Raw genomic sequence first — 21,969 nt, 5'->3', positions numbered from 1 at the left:
ATGATAAATTTGTTTTAATAGATCGAGTTGACTTATGAGAGGTTACAGGAAAAAAATTTTTCAAGGTTGATACTTTCAAACAAAAGGAGTATTATCTATGAGAAAAATTATCTTGTTATTTTTTTCTCTAGTAGACATCTTCATGCAAATTAATTGTGATATAATTCAAGGCAATAAATCAATATATGAAGGAGTATTATTTATTAGTTAAAATTACCCGTAAAAATATGATTACTCTCATATTTCTACAATAATCTCACTTTTTGAATAACCCTAAACAATATGAACTTTAGATATTTTCCGAGAATATAACTTGCCAAGGAATTGGGTATAAGCTTGACTGAGTTAGAATTGAGTTTAACATATACCTTTAGATTTAATTTCTTTATATTTTGATGAGTTTTAGAGAGATTTTGGACAAAAGTATAATTTTACATCCAGAGTATTGTCGCGGAATTAAATTATCAAAGTGTACAAAAGTCAAGAGATCGACTCGTTGAACGTAATGCCTGATGTATCATCAAAAGTTAATTATTGCCAAAAATACTGAATCAAGACATAGTCGATAAAAACTTAAATCTTGGGCAGAAAAAAATGTCTTATCTTGATGCATGCACACATGGGTGACAAATCTATGCCTCTGGACGCAAAAATTAATTTTTATAATATTTTATTTAAGGTTGTAGTAGTTATATAAATATACGGTATGTAATCTCATTAAAGTATTTTTTTTTTTGAAAACCTTCATTAGAGTAGCTTTTATCTATCATCTTTATACATTCTAACTTAGTTTAATTCAAACTTTTAATTGTTTAGTCTGTAACAATTGTGAATTTTTATTTTATAATTGTGATAATAAACATTTTAAGTCTATGTGACTTTATATAATCTATAAGGTAAAACACAATTAATTTCAATATAATTTTTATTAATATTAATTTTTAATAATTTTTAATCGAGCACGTGATTTGTAGGACGGTGTCATCGGAGATTTTGTGAATAAATAAAGCGTAGTAACGTGAAGGACATTATATTTGAAAATGGATCCCTTTCAACAATTTCCCTCTTCAAATCAAATCCTATACTCTCTCCTTTCACTGAAAATGAAACTCAAGTTCAACTCCAACTTTAACTAGAACCCTAAAGCCACCATTAATTCACCACTACTAATTCAATTGTAAACCTAAAATATTGATTTCAATGCAGGAAGTCTTCGGATCAGTTCGTCGATCTTTAGCATTCCGAACATCAACATCTTCTTCTCCAATTACAGATAACGACAGTGGTTTTGGTGGGTTTTTCGATAAAATTGGATCTTCCATTCGTAAATCGCGAATTGGAAAATTAGCGGAGAAATCTCCTGTAAAAACACTTCCATTTTCTCCTGTTAAAGAGAATATGCCGCCGATTCCCGCTGTTAAAGATGATGCTCCTCCTATTCGGTGGCGGAAGGGTGAGTTGATTGGTTGCGGCGCGTTTGGGAGAGTTTATATGGGCATGAATCTCGATTCTGGTGAACTTCTTGCTGTTAAGCAGGTTCAATACATTGAGTAATTGATTACGGTGCTTGGAATGCATTTTTCTTTTCGTTGAGAATCGGGTTTTTGATTATTGGTTTGAAGTTGTAGGTTTTGATTGCTTCTGGTGGTGGTGCTTCAAGAGAGAAAGCTCAGGTTTGTTATTAAAAGGCTGAATTACTCTGGATATGTGTTCTACATTGATTGAGTGGGTGATGATTTGTGTTTTTGTTTTTTGACACGTAATCCTTGTTTTGAGAGGGTTTTGATAGCGCAATTCCATCTTTTGATTGGACTTGATAAAAATTTCCCACTAGTTATATTCTTTAAATTGACACAAATTCTTGTATGATAAAGATAGAAGTGATCACTTTAAGCTATAAATGATGAATCTAAGATTATAATAATAATCACTTCAAAATTGTATCCGATCACTTGTTATAAGGGATCACGTTAATACAATAAGTGTACATTGGACCAATCCAATAAAACTCAAATGAGACGATCTTATTCTAGAATGTTAGAGTATATAGCATATCTTGGTGCCTCAATCATCAGCGTTTGGTTGAGTTGGTTTCTTGACATGGTATCAGAGTCAGTGTGACAAGAGGTCACGGGTTCAAATCTCAAGCACCCTTCATTTAAAGTGGAATATATTCAGCGCCAGGTATGAGAAGGGCCCTGTGTTGCATCCACACTTCTAGCCCAAAGGGCTCTCGTGTGAGAGGGCGTGTTAGAGTATATAACTTATCTCGGAGCCTCAACCATCGGCCTAAGCTTTTGGTTGAGTTGGTTCCTTGACAGAGAATTTGTGTAAAACCGACTAGTATATAACATATGATAGGGCTACAACCATGGGTGTAAGCTTTTTGTTGGTTAGATATTTCTTTATATTTAACCGGAATGTTTTATGTATGAGGATACTCTGTGCTATATCTACAATTTTGGCCCAAATGACTCATTTCAGGGGGCATGATCGAGTATATGGATATGCACACTAAAACGATCACCTAAAGCTTTTCTTGACAAAAATCTAATCTCTTCTTCTGGAATTTATTATAATTTATGTATTCTACCTGCATAATTAAATTAATTTGTTTTTGTTGAAATGTGAGAGTAGGCTCACATAAGGGAGTTGGAAGAGGAAGTGAAGCTTCTTAAGAATCTATCACATCCAAATATAGTTGTAAGTACATGTGTCTTTTCCTGCTGCTTCAAAAGTTAGGTTATCACTATATTCTGAACTGAATCTTCTTACTAGAGATACTTGGGGACTGCAAGAGAAGAGGAGGCATTAAATATCTTGTTGGAATTTGTTCCTGGTGGATCCATTTCCTCACTTCTCGGCAAGTTCGGATCTTTTCCTGAATCTGTAAGTTGTCTTTGTGTTTCTAGTCTTTTCCAGACTTTCCTTTTTGTATCAAAAAACAGGAGGGAATTATCGAACAACTTAACATCCATTTTGTCCTATCCTTCTGACCAGGTTATACGAATGTATACAAAGCAATTGCTACTGGGATTGGAATACCTACATAAGAATGGGATTATGCATAGGGACATCAAGGTATTGCTTTGATGCATGATGCTCTTTACTTCCTGCTGCCGCTTTCTTTGTGGGTTTTTTTGAGTGTATGGTAGTTATGCTTGCTGTTGATATGTCTTCAAATAAATACATATCGTGTAGGGTGCAAACATCCTTGTTGACAACAAAGGATGTATTAAACTTGCAGATTTTGGTGCTTCCAAGAAAGTTGTTGAGCTGGTACATTTTTTCTTCATTACTGTTCTTTTAAACTATTTTTAGCATATATTTTGAAGTGATAAATTTTTGATCTCATTCTGTATGAATTTTGCATTAACAGGCTACTATGACTGGGGCAAAGTCAATGAAGGGTACTCCATACTGGATGGCACCCGAAGTCATTCTTCAGACTGGCCATAGTTTGTAAGGAGTGCTTTCATTATTGTATTTGAATTTTTATCAAAATCACTAGGTATAGAGAACTTACTAAAAAAGCTATTTAGAATTTAGATTGCTCTTCTTCAACTTAGTTCATTCCAACATGCCCATACAAGTTTAACATTTGTTAAATAGTTTGTAACTTTGTACCAATGTTACTTTGATTCTTTGGTACATATGCATGAGTCGTGGACATATCAAGTGTCTACTTGGTTATACTGTGAAAATTTCCATAGTTTTGTTCCAGAATGAACTCCCAAAGTGTTACATCTATGCTGGAGTGTTGAGGACTAGACTCAGGTGCTTGAGATGCAATGAAGAGTGTAACGTATTATTAAAGTTGTTAATAATACGAACACATTTCTGTTAGAATGGAAAAGGGTCAAGGTGTTCACTCACATACCAAAATGCGTAACCTTAAATGTTGCTTCAGTTTTCATTGCTTATGTTGAAGTTTAATACAAGACCTGACTCTGTATATTTTTTTTCTTTCTACACTGCATGTGTGTGCATACATCATTGATCATTATACTTTACATGAAGATTTGTCAAATTTCATGGTGCTTGATCAACATCTAGTTCTTATATTGATCTATAGAGTATATGCATATTCTATTACTAGAGAAAAAAGTTACACTTCTCTGAGATCTCTCAAGCTGATGTTTGTCACTTTCACATACTGCAGCTCGGCTGATATATGGAGTGTTGGTTGTACAATCATCGAAATGGCCACAGGAAAGCCTCCCTGGTGCCAGTATCAGGAGGTAACTTTACGTTGCATTTTGCAGAATTGTAAATTATTTTGCATATGTATGTTGAGTGTATTTCTAGTTTGTTTTTAATGTTTGCACTTTTAATATCTGTTCTATCTAGGTGCAAGCACTATTCCATATTGGGACCACCAAGTCTCATCCTCCTATACCTGAGCACCTTTCTGCTGAAGCAAAGGATTTTCTGTCCAAGTGTTTACAGAAGTAGGAATATCTTTTTCCTACACTGTACTTTCTGGCTTTCTGCTTTTCATCATTTTTATAAACCGTTTCAACATTTGTTTAAGAACTAGAATTTTTTGCTTTTATTACTTTCTGTTTACCCCCTTTTTTGAATTATGATGACAGGGAACCATGCTTAAGGGCATCTGCTTCTGAACTTCTTCAGGTATTTCTCATGCTTTCTGTGGTTCATGTCAAATCCTTTCCTTTTGCAGAGGAGTGGCTAAAATAGCATGCATTTCTGCCAAAATTCAGTCATATCACTTGGAGATAGGCATGATAATTTTTGTTGCTCTCTTGAACATCACAATCACCTACTGACCTAGATTTTTGGTATATTGTCTCTTTCCTTTTTCACTCATACTATGATTTTGGTAATATTATGCAGTATCCATTTGTCACTGCAGAATTCTGGGAATCTCAACATGTTTCTCGTCGTTCAGTTATGGTTAGTTAACTCAAATAACTTTTATTTCTCTTACTCTCCTATTTGCTAGTTTAACAAGCCATTATTTGCTCAACGTCAGGAAAATAGTGGAAATCAAGCAGCACTTACACCAGTAGATCCGAAGAAGACGTAAATGAATTTGCTTTTCTCTTTGCCAAACCAACAATATCATTTCTTGTAAATTATGCAGTCTGACGATTCATTTGATACTGCAGGAGTAGCAATGTGACGAGGTCAATAAGTGGTGGTCTAAAAGATGATCTATGCAACATGGATAGCGTGAGATGCTCAACAGTTTACCCTGAGAAGTTTGGTACAAGTCCTCTTTGGGGAACAAACACAAGTGATGATGACATTTGTATGATAGATGATAAAGATGATTTTGCAGCAGATGCTACAGCGCAATCAAATAACTCAGTGCTTGACTTCTGTAAGGTAGCGCTGTTTTCAAAAGTCATTTTATGGAAAAATTTCAAAATATCTTGAACTTACCATGTCTTTGAATAAACTAGAGTTTCAACCCCATGTGCGAGCCGAATGATGATTGGCCTTGTAAATTCGATGATAGCCCTGAGGCTGGAAGAAGCAACATAGACTTTCCAAGGGAAGATTGTGGAACTGCTGAAGCATCTTGTCATGGAGAAAATGAGTTCTCTTTTTCAAGTGAAGGATTGGCTGACGATGAAGAAGAAGTTACGGAATCAAAAATTAGGGCATTTTTGGATGAGAAGGTGAAAATGTTTTTAGTCAAATGTCTTAGTTTCTCTATGAACTACTTGAATGACTCAGGCTTTGATTTTGCATTATTCACCATTTTTCGTATTACTCAGGCTTTTGATCTCAAGAAACTACAAGAAGAGTTCTATAGTACTTTAAATGTGGCCTCTTCAAAAGCTTTTGGGGTCATTGAAAGTGATGCTGTAAGTAATTTGTCTTCCAAAAGTAAGTCGCCTGCACCGGTACCTAGCAGACGATTATCCACAACAGCTGATGTTTCCAAAAATGCAAGTCCTGTTCCAGAACTGGATGGTCCTGGAGAACAACCTTTAAAAGAGCTCCCTGAGATCAGAGAGCTACAGAATGAAGGTTCTAGTTCAAGGTTGGTTTATGGGATTTGTTTCTTGTTTTTCTCAATTTTTTTGAACAGTTTTGACAGTTGACAAATGTATGTTTGCAGTCCAAGCTTCTCTGAGAGGCAACGGCTTTGGAAGGAAGAACTTGACAAAGAACTTGAGATGGAAAGAGGCAAGCATTACAATTTCTTTTATACTCCTATTAATAATTAGTAGGCACAAATACTGAGTTGGTTTAGTTCCTGAAGTTTTAAAATCCCCAATATAAAAAAATGGTTTACTCGTTGTCAAAGTCCCATTCAAAATCTGCACTTGGCATCTTAAGTATACATTTCTTTCTGTTGTTTTGATTTGATATCATGATTGCCAAATTACATTTTTGATATTAGCATATGTACTTTCTAGAAATTAAATGGAGTTTTACAGACAAACTTTTCATTATTTATAGTTTCCTTTTTTTATTAAGTATAAATAATGAAGCAAATCAAACGATTTTTGACCCTCTGTCCAACACCATTTTCCCTTGGGCTTGCTTACCTTTTTAAGAGGGTAGGGAAAATGCGAGGACGAAAGTAATAAGAGGAGAGAGATACAGATAGTAATTAGGGAAAATTTTGCTAATTAAGTAAAGGGGCACTAAATGAGATGGACAAGAGGACAATTCAATTAGGAAAGTGGGGAGAATTGAGGTGGATTGAGGGAGAACTAGACTACTTTTGAGAGGATTCACCAATGGCAATTTGTTTGCTAGTGGAAACAGATTATTCTTTTCAGTTCTATCTTTTAAGGAAAATTTTTTGAATAGAAAACTGTTGTATACTTTTGTGGAATTTTAGATATGCCAGGAAAAGTATAGTTTAGACTTTCCTGTTTCACTGAGACTTGCTAAGCTAGGGAATTCATCGGAGCCTGAAGAGAATCATGAGCGTTTTATGAAGACAATTCCTCTTCTAAGGAATTTGTTTAACTCACCCTGAGAAAGCATTTGACATTGAAATATCACTAATAGGGCGTACAAGCAAATCATTCAGTTGTGAAACTAGAAAGCAAGGCATATTCCATACAGCAAGTGCCTCACTCTCTTTTCACAAAATATCAAGTTACCTTTAATAGGTATCAAAAGTTTAAGCACTCTAAAGGCCTAAACATAATGCCAGGCTGGCACATCATTCTGAAAATCTTCTCAGCTCTCATTTGTGCCTGATTTAATGGGCAGGAGCAGCTAGAGCAATCGTTGAAAGTCTGCTTTTTGAATACTCTCTTAATCCGTTATTGTTGCACCATTTGACGAAAGAAATAGCTCACATATTTGGTTTAGTTGTGCAAATGATAAAGGTTTGAGGGGCCAGGGGGTATTTAGTTTAGCATTTTGTTTTTCTAATTAAGTTCTTTTCAAAAATCTACTTCCCACTTTTGATCTTATTACAAACCAACTTACTTTGCCAAAGTTGATGTGAAAAATTACTCTTGTTATTTACCCATGGATTTCAACTAGAAAGAAGAATGTGATAAAAACTAAGAAAAGGAGGATGTCTCCACTCTTTTAAGATATTATTGGTAAATATTCTGCTGTAGTTTTTATCCAAGTAGTTTGACTCATCAGGCCTGCAAACAGAATCCAGTACCACTTTATGCATCAATCTTCTTTTGTCTACTTGCGCCACACTCTGACATGGTTACTTTTCTCGAATTTCAAATTTTTTTCAGGAACCTCAAATATCCTAGGATTATACATTGTTTGACAGCATAAAATAAGAGGACAACAATTGGTGACAGTTACGCAATATGTGCTCACTAATCTGATATGAGTGCATGTAGTAATAAAACAAGGCACATTGTAGTGATGTAGTCTGCATTTGGATGACAATTTATAAGGGAAATGGGGATCCAAAGAGAAAACTCTCGATAATTTAGAAAAACATTACATTTTCTTTTTTAATTGGTTCCCTTCTACTATCTTGAAATATATGCACTCCAAAATCCCAAGAATAAATCGAAACAGAGGGGTAGATTGTAATCCTCTCCTTCCTCTCTCTTCACGTCTTCCTTTTTTCGATTCAACTTTATAAGCACCCAAATAGGCAAAAATTAGCCCCTTAACACTCATCTTTATCCTCCATGTCTTCAAATTCGTTCATCGCAAGAAGCTAATCTCTTCTAATTTTGTCGTTTTTGAATTTCATTTTTTATTTTACAATGAATAATATCTTTTCTTTTTGTCCATTTTCAATGGGCTCGAAGATTTTGCAGTTTTTTTTGTTTATAATTGGCTCAATAAATCACGTGCGCTTCTTGTTTATGTGAACTTTTAGATGATGTTTGCTACCCCAAAGGTCAATCAAAAGCTTTTTTAATCCACTAACAAGTATAATGTTGTGTACATTCGAGCCCCGGAATCCCGTCTAGGTTGGACCCACATTGGGATAACGGAATGTTGATGAATAACATCTTTTCGTCCATATGTCCTGACACTCTGTTTCTTAGTGTTCAGATGCTGCTAGCTTTTCAAAGAACATTTTGAGGTTGTTTTTGGCACATATATTTTATAGTTGGAATTTTTTCGGATTTTTAATATGCCTTAGAAAGATAAAAGGGAGACCACGTGTTTTGGAGGCTGCTAGATAATTCATAGGTAGACAAGTAAACTTTTGATGGTTCTAAGTAAATGTCAATTCAAACCATTGCATTGTTGGGAAGTTTTGCAGAAGTATTATACTTATGATGCAGAAGTATTTCATACTCCCTTTTTTTTATTGAAGTGGGGAGCATTTTTGTTGTAGGGTTGATTTTCGTTAAACTATCACAATTTTTGGGAAAATGTTCCTCATTGTGTAGTCCACAGCACGATCCGAGAACTTGGAGATTTGGCAATATTCCAAGTTCAGTCGGCCTATTATATCGTCTATTAGTATCAGTTCAGTAGTTCAATCCTGCTGCATAATCAGATCATGTTCTACATCACTCATAAGGAATTAATTTGCCTAGTATTGAATTTGTATCATAAGTTGGGTCCTTCTGTAAAAGCACAATCTCTGCCAAATCAATGTTCACATATTTGGTCCTGACCATCTAATTTTCTTCACTGCAGAGAGACTTGCAGAACGATTACGTCAAGCAGGAGGGAAGACCTCATCCCCAAATAAACGTGTACCCTGTCAACAAAGGGAACGGTTACCTTTTGCTTCTCCGCCAAAATGAGGACATGTTATATTGGTGTTCAGCCATGATGATTCGAGGAAACGTGCTTTCAGGCAAGCACAAATGTATTTACAAAGCTGTGTTAAAACTTCATTTCATATGGTAGCCAACCAACAAGCCATGAATAGCAGATCGTCCAGTTGATAAATTGCATGAGAGTTCCGGGGGTATGAATGACGAGCAACTGATCATAATATCTAATCAGTTTTGATTTTTATATTTTCTATTGCTCAACCGCAATTTGTATGTTTTTACGTGAATACTGAGTGCGATTCTGGATTTTTCTTTGGTGATTCTGAAGATTTATAGCAATGTATAAAGGTTTTGATATCGGTTGATGTATAATGGCGCCAGTAGCTGATCGCTTGCTCTGTAGTGACCATGGATAGCCAACTTCTTAGTCTATGCTTCAGATTCTCATTTTTATGGACTAATAACCATACTCTATTAAATGGTTGAAACTCGAACAATACTCGATTGAATATCAATCATTTGACAAATTACAATCAACCCACGAGAGAAAATTTGGAAAAAATAAGACAATTAAACAAATTATTTCCCAAAATAAGCTCCGTGAAAACTTAATTCCCAAAATAAGCGTCCGAACATTCAAATCTAGGTTTGGCAAGAGTCGCTGTTAATAACAGCGAAAGAGAAAAAAAAATAATAATAAAAGCCCAAAGTCGCTGTTACTAACAGCGACTTAAAAAAAATTATTTTATTTATTTATTTTTTTTAAAGTCGCTGTTAGTAACAACGACTTAATGCGTTTTAAGTTTTTAGTTCCCAGTTACTTCCTTATTCCAGCTGATGAGGTGAAGGAGTTACCAGTTAACCTTAAAGTCGCTGTTACTAACAGCGACTTAAGGAGTTGACTCGCTGTTAGTAACAGCGACTTTGGGCTTTTAATTTTTTTTTTTCTCTTTCGCTGTTACTAACAACGACTCTTGCCAAACCTAAGTTTGGATGTACGGACGCTTATTTTGGAAAATAAGTTTTTACGGAGCTTATTTTGGAAAATAAGTTTTCACGGAGCTTATTTTGGAAAATAAGTTTTCACGGAGCTTATTTTGGGAAATAAGTTGTTTAATTGTCTTATTTTTAGAGATCTTGGGCTTCAGCCTCTAGGTTGAGCACCATGATGTGCTGCTCGTTGTAGTAGTCTCGGATTGACTTGGGTTTTAGCCCACTGCTGCCCCATGCTAACCTGCTAAGGGTTTCCTGATTAGCAATATTTGAGGGACTGAAATGCATAGAACGGGAACCAATGTTTGTGCAGAATGCTGCGCATAATCAATAAAAATAGATCGAGGAATTTCTTTCTTGTACGCAGCATTATCAACAAGGACGAAGTTAGAAATTTTAAATTAAGAGGGATCAAACAGCCAATTTTTTGACAAAAAAGAAAATTATAGTCCAATAATCGATATTTGACATCTTGATAGAAAACTATATAAAAATAAATTATAACTGTAAGGGTTTTTTCAAAATGAGAAATTTTTATAATTTGTGATTTTTATACTTGCTACTGATAGTGATATTTTCCTACACAGTATGTCTCATTCAGTAGCAAGTATTATGAAATGGAGGAAATATCATAGATAAATACTATTCCTGATAGATATGTCATATAAGTAGGAAATTGACTTCAATTCTTCACAATTCAGCAATCTATTAATTGTTGTGACATTTAAGTATTGCATAAATCATGTAAAATATTATAATATATGTGATGTGATTAATTATATATATAAATGAATAAATGTTTAATATTAATAAAACTATAAATAAATATAACTAAATTAAAAGACGCTCACATCATCTTCTTATAAAAATGTTTTGTGTCACATTGTCATGAACTCATCCTATATTTATGATGCATAGTCTTTAATACAATAATGCATAATATAGTGTTAGCAACAAACACATTAATTATCAAGACTTATCATCATAAAATCGAATTTTGTATCAATTGGAGCACTATTTTCTCCAGCTAAGATCATGAATTCGATTCTCGCTATCTCTTCTTTCCTCAATCTACACTGTACTAAGAAACCTAACATAATAATAAATAAAAGTTTAGTCCTTGCTAAAATAATAATAATATAAATTTAAAATATATTTAGCCCAATCTAAATAAAGCCAAGTAATTATGGAGCCTTAGCTTGTAATGTGCGAGTGTGATGTCTATAAAAGTTGTTATATTCATTTTCTTATGTTGTGTTTTCAAATTTATCTCATTTAACTATTTTATATAAGAATTATTGATTAAAAAGAACAAACAGAGAAAATACAAATCAATAAATTTAAAAAATTATATATTTTTTACCATAAAATATCCCGTTATGAAATAAAATTCAAATAAATTTTAAAATAAAAGCCGGAATATGAATAAAAAAAGCTAATTATTAGTGTGGAAAAAAAGGAGGACAATGAATGCGACACATATTCATTTTAGTATGATCTTTCATAATCTTGTATGATTTAAATTAGATTTGTACGATCAATTGGATAACGAGCTTGTGTACTCAGATGTTGTGGAGTTTTGGTCTACTTGATCAACCAATGGAATACTTCTGACGCCAATCTACTTGATTCTCATTTAAATGGACATCAAAACTCCACGGTTCACTGCTTATTTCCTCGAGTCTATTCCCATAATATTATTTTTTTACAAAACAATTTCCATTTTATCGTAACATAGATTTATATTTTCCTCAATACCGTCTACATTGAATAAATATTTTTTTATTTTTTTCGACAGGAAGCCGCCAACTCAGATGACGGTTTGTATGAAGAAGTAAACCGTCATCTGAAATAGCGTTTGATAGTAAAGTCAGAGTTACGAGTTTAATTTTTGAAAGTAATTTCTCGCAAAAATACAGGGTATGTTAAGAATTTTTCTCCAAGCCCTTACTCTATGGGAATGTGTTATATATTGAGCTATCCTTTTTACTCATTAAGATAGATTATCTAATCCCACAAAGTTAAACTGTATTCCTCTTATATCTTCCACTTTTTCTCAACCCATATGAATTTTGAACGATTTTAAGGTCTTATGTAGTCAAAAGTGATTAACATTTGAAAATAATAGGCCTTTGTTGGGCAGTTGAGGACTGTCTCCCCCCCCCCCCCCCCCCCCAAGCTTAGTTAATCAAATGGTATAAGAATGGTTAATGGAAAGAGAAGTTGTGATAAGAAAATATAGGAGTGATGGGAGGAACACCTATCTGGTTGACATATTATTTAGTTGTTGGTACTAAATGATCGTAATGAAAATAATTTATAGCATAAATTTTTAAGAAACAGTCATTTCTATGATAATAAAACTTAAATCACAAAAGAATCATATTGTTCAAAACTTTATATTATCACCTAATGCCACATATTCAAATGGTAATACATTGAAATTAATTTTGCAAAAAAAAAAAAAAAAAAAACCAATATATAACAAACACGATCATTAACTTTTCATTGCAATTTTCACCATTTATTACCGGCAATCAAACCCTTTCGTGTAATATCAATGTAGATTAGCATGCAAGTGTTGCATTGGATTGGACACTGTAAACCCTAAAATTGAGAAAAAAAAAAAAGTGATCTATGTTCAACTGGACAACAAAAGCTGAAGATGGAATAGGATCGTATCTGAAAATGGGCAGTGTAAGTAAGCACGAATATCCCAAGAAATATACGCCCTAAAAGCAGAGCCTCTAAAGGACAATAAGAGTACAGTACTCTTGTTAAAAGGCTGCCTTTAAGATTTTAGTAAGATACTCTTATGTTCAATCCAAGCCACTGGAATTTATCCACAAATTTGTAATTCCCTCCATTTCCAACAAATTACACAGTCCATATAATAATAATATTAAGAAATTAATTGAAATTACTAAATTGTATAGATATGATAAAAAAAAAAATGAGATTAAATGCGTGAATAAAATTTGAAAAAATGAAGAATATTATTTGTTGAGAAATCAATTCCATCAAAAGTTTAAACTTATGGTTTAGGTCTTAAGATATGTTACTCTAATGCGCTCCATCATATGAGAGTCTTTTGGATTAAAAGTGTGGATGCAGTCCATGTATTTTTCATATATGGCGCTAAATTTTCCACTATTAGGGCTTGTTGAGATTCGAACTCGTAACCTCTTGTTACGCTGACTTTTAATATCATGTCAAAAAACCAACTCAATCAAAAGTTAACTTACGATTGAAATTTCATGTTATATATTCTAACACTATCTAAAATAAAAATACTTTTAAATTATAAATACCAGTTAAAATGGGAAGTATATGAATTTTGTAGTGACAAAGAAGTACTCGTATAATTCTGCCGCAACTTGCCGAACCTCAAATTCTAACAAATTTGGTACACTACTTGCTCCTACTCATTTACTCTGCTCTTTTGTTGTTTGATATATTTGGCTTGTTTAGGGTTGCTACTTGCTAGTTTCAATAATAGTTGCATCTAAGGAGTTCAATTATGGGATGTCCGTACAATACTCCACTTATTTTGGATCAAAGGGAAATAGAATATTATTTAAGAAAAAACTAAATATTAGTAATAAATGAATTGAGATAATGAATTGTGTACTGAATGAAATCAAAAGAGAATTAAAATGTATTAATAAGGTTAAACGAAAGTGGTGAGATATTGTCTAAAAATAAAAATAATGCAAAATAAGTGAGACAGACTAAAATGATAATTAATGCAAAATGAGTAAGATGAAGAGAGTATTAGCTATTTAACTTGGTGGTTCAGGTAAATACATTTTTTAACGATTGCTATTGTTGCTAATATGAGATGGGATGGGGAAGAAGAAACAATGCACAACACAATTAATGGATATAAATTATGCATTACAATATGAACAAGAGTATTTGATGGTATGTTGTTTTGGCTTCTAGACATATGTACGTGATTTGAGACATGTAATATTTTTTTATAAAAATTTTTATTTTGATTTTTTGGGCAATATGGGTTAACTATTAGATTACAATTGAAGATTTTAACGTGATTATATAGTCAAGTGAGAGTGAGTTATTTAATAGAGTGAGGCTTGCGTTGAGTTCACGAGAGACTTTATTGTTGGAGATTGTAAGCTTTAGAAGGTGAGCTTACAAGGTAAAGCTTACAATGATGCGAGATCACATTTATGTATTGTTATATCTTTAATTAATATGGTTAATTTTGACGAGGAGTCTAAGTTTACTGGTGTTTTAGACACCCCCCTCAAAAGTGATTTTCTTTCATTAAAGATAAAATTTCTCATCATTGCAAGCTCAACCACTAGAGTTTAATTACAACCTCCAACCGAATACAAGAACAAGTGTCACATGGAATTTAATAGCTCTTTCTCACTTGTGTTTATATTCTCATTCTAAAGGGCCAATGGCTTCTCAAATCTTAACCATAATAAGTTTTTAAGCCCTTATAAAGCATATAAAATCAGTTAAAAAAATCTCACAAAAAGACTTTATATGTACCCAAAAATAACATCAACCGCAAAACTGCATCAGAATGCCTATGACCAAAGGTGCTCCTTTGAGCACTATGGCACCTTGTTCGAGCACCTTGTGTCAGGCCACTACTTGCCTTTTTCTGATGTTTCATCACAATGCCTACTCGATTCCTTTTGCACCTTATGTTGTTCATCAACAATACATACTATTGAATGAGCTATATATTGAGACCAATAAGTCACCTCTAAACATGAATTATTATCAAAATTTAAACAATGAAAATAACACACATAAAATATTATAAATATAAATCTTGTTGTACATGTTTCTTATTTAATTGTACTTTATTGTTCATACACAAATTAAAATAAAATAAAGTAAGATAAACCAAATATTATTATAATGTGATACCACTTTGATTGTAACTTTTTTGAATTCATTCTCACCCAAGGAAAAAAATAACAAATTTGATTTGTACAATTATGATTAATGAAATAAGATGAGTCAAGTGAAAAACATTGACATTGCCACAAAGTTAGTGAGACCATGATAAAAGAAAGAAAGCAACAAGCTCACTTAGTAACAACTCCAACAACCAAAAAACAAGGTTCACCAACCAATGTAATCCTCCTATCATATCCCTTTTCAGTGGATCATTTGGAGGCCTTTCATTGTATCTTTATGCTCTTTGCTTATATTTCTAAAAGATTGATCAATAAACTTTTTGGACGTGAAAGTTTTTTAAAACGCATGAATTAATCTCTTAAACATGAAGGAAATTACCCGATAAGAACGTCTCATTAAAGGGTTAATGCATTCTAAGGTTGTCGAATAGTCATCTGAGCTAAAAGTTTAAAGTTGTTATTAGAGTCCGACGTTTATTAACTTTTATGATATCTCAACCGAAAATTCTTGAGCTAAAATTGAAAATGCAATATATACTCTTCACGTACCTAATGTAAAGTATTCTACTTGAATCAATGACGGATCTAAGATTCAAAATCATGGATATCACTGATTTTTTGAAGTAAATAATTAAAAAAATTAAAAGAAAAAATTAGTAGAGTTTTATTTGTAAATTGAATAACCCACTAAAATTCATTACATACAATCAAAATAATACAATAATACTCCGACAAAATCGTGAGAAAGAAAGGAAAAAAAACCCTAAATCCTAAAACAGTGAAAATGAAAATGTTAAAACTAATTTTTTTTTTTAAATATAATGGGTAGCACATGCTACTTAATGTTTAAGTGTAGATCTGCCCATACTTGAAAGAAAAGGCGGATAATTATTTGATAAAGAATATATATAACTTACATTAGATGCCACCACCATAAGTTTAATTAAGTTGATGGTTGACGCCTTAAAATATATTATATGCTATCTCGACACTTACAAGAAAACCTTTTGGACTAGAAATATAAGTGGAATACAATTCCTCTTGTATATAACATTAAATATGTATTTAAATAATAAGGAGTGAATAGAATTCAAACTCGTGATTTTTTTATCATGTTGACTTTTAATACTATATTATAAAAAAAATTCAAATAAAAATATAAGCGGATGGCGCAATATTAGCGTCGGTTTTTCTCTACTACAGTAAGTTAGTATAGCAGGTGGAAAACAAGTCAAAGTATATAGATAGTGTAAACAATTATGGAAAGATTGATTTTCCATTTTTTTACTATTTCTGTTTTTTTATTTTTTAATTGAATGACTGGTGGCGAATCAAGGGAAGGGAAAGTGGGTCTGGAGGCAGATTGTCAATGTGATATGAAAATGATGACGATATTTAGACAAATGAAACACCATCTTGACACAAAACCATGCATGCAGCAGCAAGAATCATGACTTGGGATCTTCATGTTTATAAAGTATGTTTCACTAATTATGATTTTTTTTGTTGACACAATTTCAAATCATATTTCAAAAGTTAGATTTTGTGTAAGTTTAAAGCTAAGTTGAGATGAACACAATTCTTATGATAAGGATAACACAAGATATCGAGATGAACACAATTCTTATGCCATTGAGATACCGTTTTAAAATCATATAATGTCAAAATGACTAAGAGTTCCAATGACTTATATAATTTATCGATGTGTGACAAACTATTCTAAGACCCTCTCACATGCGAACCCTCATCAAGCTCCCACGTGAGAGTAATCAATTAAGTAGAAACGCCATTCTTTTTGGACATGCCATTTAGTTTTTAATCAATCTGTCGGCTCTGATACAATGTCAATGGAACATCTTAAATAATACACTTATTAGTATATTTAGAGATATAACTTGTTAAATGCTGTTAATTGACAGCATTGAACTGTGTTGGATTTTTGCCCCTGTGTGTTAAATTGAATTGGAGCTTTTGTCAATACCAGCATAAAATCGGGAAAACACGAAATGCACACCATTTATAAGATATGGATATACCATATTAAAACCATATAGCAATGGAAAGAATGGCTCACATTACTTATAAAGTGTGTATACCATCTCTATAATGATATGATTCAATTACTTGGGTAAAGTTACATATAATACCAAAAACGAGTGAAATATCGGTTGTTTTGATTGTATAAGAGTTAAATAAGTGTTAATTGGTAATGAGATCTCATTCAAGTGTCATAGATCAAGTGCATTGGATTTCAAAGTTACATAATTTCACTAGAAATAGATTATACGTAATTACATGAATGAATATTAATTGAGAATTTCTCATATTTGACATGAAATATATTGTAAACTTAATTCATAAAATGGATTTAATTCTGATTTCTCAAATCAAATCAATTAATAAGGGGATTATATAGTTGATTGAATATTTGTGCGTAATAACTATATATATTTAATGAAAAGAAAAAATGTGTCTGTATAGTTAGTTGATTAGTCAGTTTACTTAAACTTCATTGATCACTTTATTCTTTAATTGGTTGGTTTTCTTCATTTAAATTTGATGGAAAGAATTAAGGGAATTAAAATCAAACTAAAGAAGAGTCAAAGCAATTTTTGAATGAATTTTAGAGAGAGACAAGGAATTTATGAAAGTGATTAATTAATTATAGAAATCAATGAAATAAGTGGAATATCTAAATAAAGTGTAGCATGTTAATTTTTTTTTTTAATTCTTATTATTTGTTTTATTCATCGACTATTCTTTTATATTTATACACTTATGATCAAGAGCAAATCAAATAGTCCATGTAAGAAAAAAAAAACTCTAGAATTTGAAAAAAAAGTATCAACTATAATAAAACATCAAAAAAAAAAATTATTTTCAACTTTATAAGTAATTTAATTTAAAAAGTATAAGAAAAATCATACTCGTAAACTCTAAGAAACCAAAGAATCTATATGTGACTTTTGAGTTTTGACAAATATATGTTTAAAATCATTCATTGAACTCAATAATAATAGTATAATGGCTGCTATATACTCCCTCAGTCCTTCTAAAAGAATACCATTTAATTTGAATATATAAAAGTTTTTTAAATTAAATAACGCTTTCTCAAATAGACATAAAAAATATATCTCAATTTAAATAGAAAAATTTTCAAATTAAATACTCACCGCCGTATTAAAGGAAAATATAAACATGTCTATTTACAACAAGAACAACCAGGAAGAGTCAGCAATTACCATGAAAAGCTCAAGAAATTAAATCAATAATTAACCTCAAAAATTCTCTTATATATATATATTCAACAAGTACATGAATGAACAAAAAGCTAGGAGAGACAAAGTTACATTTAAAAAAAGTATCATAATTTTTTTTCTATTTTATCTTTTTTTTTAAGTAGCCACCCAAAAAGGTTTATAGTTGATTAGTCTCTTATTCCCTGCCTGACTTCCTTCCTTGCATCTGCCTGTCCTTTGTATCTTTTCTAAACCCAATTTTACACCCAATTCTACTGTTATACCTTTAATATCACCATTATAATTATTTTCCAGATAATCATCCTTAGTTTGACTATAATTTTCTTGTTCTACAAGCGGAATATATTGGTTATAACCATAATAATCTTCTTCTCCTTGGGTACTAAAAGAACAACAATTACCATTATAATTATTTTCCTCATAATCATCCTTATTTTGAAGCGAGATATAATGATTATGACAACAACAATCTTCCTCACCTTCTTGGGTACCAGAAGAACAATTATTTTCCTCGTAATCATCCTTAGTTTGACTATTATTTTCTTGTTCAACGAGTGGGATGTACCGGTTATGACGATAATAATTTTCTTCTCCTTCTGGGGTACTAGAATAAGAACAATATTCACCATTATAATTGTTTTCCTCATTATTTTCTTGTTCTACCAGCGGGGTATATCGGTTATGATGACGACAATCTTCTTCTACTTCTTGGGTATTAGAAGAAGAACAATAATCATTGATTACCCTAATGTCATCATAATAATCACTCACTAATGACAGTTTAAGTCTCCCATTACTTCTTTCAGCTTTCATACAAGAAGCAACAATGGGAGTAGAATCAAAAGCTTCAATCACCAATCTACCATCTTCTCTATGTGTTCTAACTTTAATTGGGTTTGAACCACTCATTGTTGTTAACGGAGGTGGAAAATCCCCATGTGTAAATAATGGAAGTTTCATCTTTTTCTTCTTGTTTTTGTGTAAATCCTCCAAATGGGTGGATTTCATTGATTGATCTTCAACCTTCGATGATTCTAACAATGGTGGTGAGAGTGAGAAGAAGGAGGTGTCATCCATGGTGGAATCACATCCTGTTTCATTACCAAGACTTTCCGTACACATTTCTAAGCCTTTTTCACTTAGTTTGAAGGATGATGAGTTTTTAGTTAGTGGGTGAATGTAAATTTCCTCTTTTTGATCATCTTTTTTGGTTGAGAGTTTTTGGATTTCACTCCAACTACAATTTCTTGAATAATTTGATGAATGAGAATGTGTTGAATTTAGTTCATTAAATGAACTAAATGTAGTGTTATTTTTGTTGGGGCTATTGAGTTTGAGACTAAGAGTTTTGGACTCTAAGAATTGTAATTCTTGATAAACAATGGTTGACATGATTTTGATCAAGCTTTATGATGTTGAAAAGTTGTGTATGTGTGATTTGAAGCTCTTAAGGAATTTTGTATTGAAGGAATTGGTATGGCAGTAGTGGGCTTTGAGTTACATGCGTTGTTATGAAGAAGGAGAGGTTGCTTATATATTTATAGCCTATGAAAAGTACCCATAAAGTTTGCAACGTATGAGAGAGGATATTGAAGTATGAGGGAGTGTGGGGGGAGCTGAGGAGCCTTTCCAAATAATTGAATATTGAGAATCAGATCATCTCACTTAGAGAGCAACTACAGCTTTATATAAGGGGTGTTTGGTAATTGGTTGTTGAGCTATTGGTTATTGAGCTATTGGTTGTTGGCTTTTTTAGTCAACTTGTTTGACCAGCTAAAAATATTGTCGATTTTTGTTGGTTTTTAAGTTAGCTGAAAAAGTCAGCTATTTATGGAGATGTTTGACAAAATTAATTATTGGTTGTTGGCAGTTTATTATAGAAAAATGTGAGCCAACTAGTCAAAAGTCAACAAAAATAGCTAACCGGAGTAACTTTTTTAATTATCTTAACTTAAAAGCCATTTACAAAATTTTTTTCTTTGCTATTTAGTTCTCTTTTTTTTAAAAAAATATCCTTGAATAATATTAAATAAAAAAATTTCATTATAATAATATGTCATGGGAAAGTAAAGAATATACTCATATTATTTCAAACATGGAAAAATAACCAAGGGTAAAGATAAAAGTTATAAACATATTTTATAAAAATAATTTTGATTCAAATACAATAAAATTTTATTTAAATATGTTTTTCTTTATGCATAACTATTTGTAATAAAAATTTATTTGTAAATAATGTAACAAATTAATATCGTACGCAAGTGAAATTTTATTTGAATATTCTTAAGTTATGCACTAGTTACATAGATTATTTAATTATTTTTTTCCTTTCACAACAAATTTCCTAAGATTTTCTTAGATTATTATGGAATTAGACTCATAAACCGTTAGGAAATAATGAGAATAAAATATATAATCACGGATAAATATAAAGATAATCGGCATAATATATTTTATTCAGTGAAGGATATATCGTGATGCATAGGTTAGAAAATTTTATCATAATATTTTTAGGTAATGAATAATGATATATCCTTTTTCATGTTTATATATGTTGCTTTATTAACTTAATTAGCGCAGTTGAACAAGAGTGGACCAGAAATTATTAGGTAAAATTTGAGCCAATTTTGGTTGCGTGTATAACATACTTCCTCCGTTCTGAAATACTTGCTACATTACAGCTATTAGCACTATTTATTGTTTAGCTTATTTTATTTTTTGTGGCTAATACGTAAGAAAAAATATAGTCAAGTAGGATCTTGTTTGAATCGTCTAATCGCATACTTTCATAATATTAACTTTTTATAATTTTTAGATGTGCATATTTCAATGTAAAAATGATCAAAATAACACATTACGTAAAAAAATCAAATGTAACAAGTATAATGAAACCGAAAAAGTATATAACATTCACTATTTAAGTGCAACCCTAATTATTATGTGTGTATGTACTCAAGGTAGATGTTAGTTTGGCTCACAAGTTGAATGCTTGTTTAATTTTATACGTCGTTTATCTTTTTTAAATTTTCTATGAGAGAAAAATTTTAGATTTAAATGCAAAGAATAATAGAGTTACTATGCACTTTTATTACCCTTTATTTTCAAAAAGAAAACCAAGCAAAAAGAAGACGGCCAGGAAACAAAGGATTTGTATCAAATATTTGTTGATAGGGATTTGTCCATTCTTTTACCTCCATTCATGATCCATTTCTACTTTCAGGCATGATGAAAAGTTACTTCAATATGTCAAAACAAATTAATTAAATTAAAGTAAATTATTGTAGTAAAGTAAATGTCAAATTATATTAGTTCAAACAGATTTTAGTTGGTTTTGAAATACATGTTTTGGGTCTGTTTGAAATTGGTTTTTGTGTCTACATTAAATTTTACATATTTTAATTTCATTTCGAATAAAATAAAATAAATAAAATAAAACATGAATAAAATAAATAAAATAAAATCCGATTACAATGTCGGATAAATATCGGATCGTTGAGTTTTGTATCCACTATAGAATAAAATAAAGTAAATAAAATTAAACATGAATGAATTAAATTAAACAAGTGTTATAAAGCCGAGTTTGATAGTTTATATGAAAGCTATAAAACAGACCCGTATTTAGTGGACTAATTTGATACAATAAACTAAAAG

General features: G+C 31.6%; 2 protein-coding genes across 2 annotated transcripts; one reads left to right on the top strand and one right to left on the bottom strand.

Moving 5' to 3' along the window:
• The first annotated feature begins 1,033 nt into the window (after positions 1-1,033).
• Positions 1,034-9,684, top strand: LOC130825146 (mitogen-activated protein kinase kinase kinase NPK1-like). Its single transcript, XM_057690214.1, has 17 exons — positions 1,034-1,536; positions 1,629-1,673; positions 2,638-2,703; positions 2,779-2,889; positions 3,001-3,081; positions 3,202-3,279; positions 3,380-3,462; positions 4,163-4,241; positions 4,351-4,451; positions 4,596-4,635; positions 4,858-4,917; positions 4,997-5,046; positions 5,133-5,352; positions 5,430-5,648; positions 5,748-6,016; positions 6,095-6,162; positions 9,079-9,684. Exons 1-17 carry the CDS (start codon positions 1,201-1,203, stop codon positions 9,186-9,188), a joined length of 2,016 nt encoding a protein of 671 aa, XP_057546197.1. The 5' UTR covers positions 1,034-1,200; the 3' UTR covers positions 9,189-9,684.
• An 8,646-nt stretch (positions 9,685-18,330) lies between these two features.
• On the bottom strand, positions 18,331-19,959 carry LOC130825145 (protein FANTASTIC FOUR 3-like). The gene has a single exon (XM_057690213.1). The coding sequence runs from the start codon at positions 19,708-19,710 to the stop codon at positions 18,454-18,456; it is 1,257 nt and encodes a 418-aa protein (XP_057546196.1). The 5' UTR covers positions 19,711-19,959; the 3' UTR covers positions 18,331-18,453.
• Between the last annotated feature and the right edge of the window lie 2,010 nt (positions 19,960-21,969).

Source organism: Amaranthus tricolor, chromosome 10 (assembly GCF_026212465.1).
Source record: "Amaranthus tricolor cultivar Red isolate AtriRed21 chromosome 10, ASM2621246v1, whole genome shotgun sequence".
NCBI classification, from domain to species: domain Eukaryota; kingdom Viridiplantae; phylum Streptophyta; class Magnoliopsida; order Caryophyllales; family Amaranthaceae; genus Amaranthus; species Amaranthus tricolor.
Note: the sequence above shows the minus strand (reverse complement) of the source record. Positions and strands in the feature narration are given on the sequence as shown.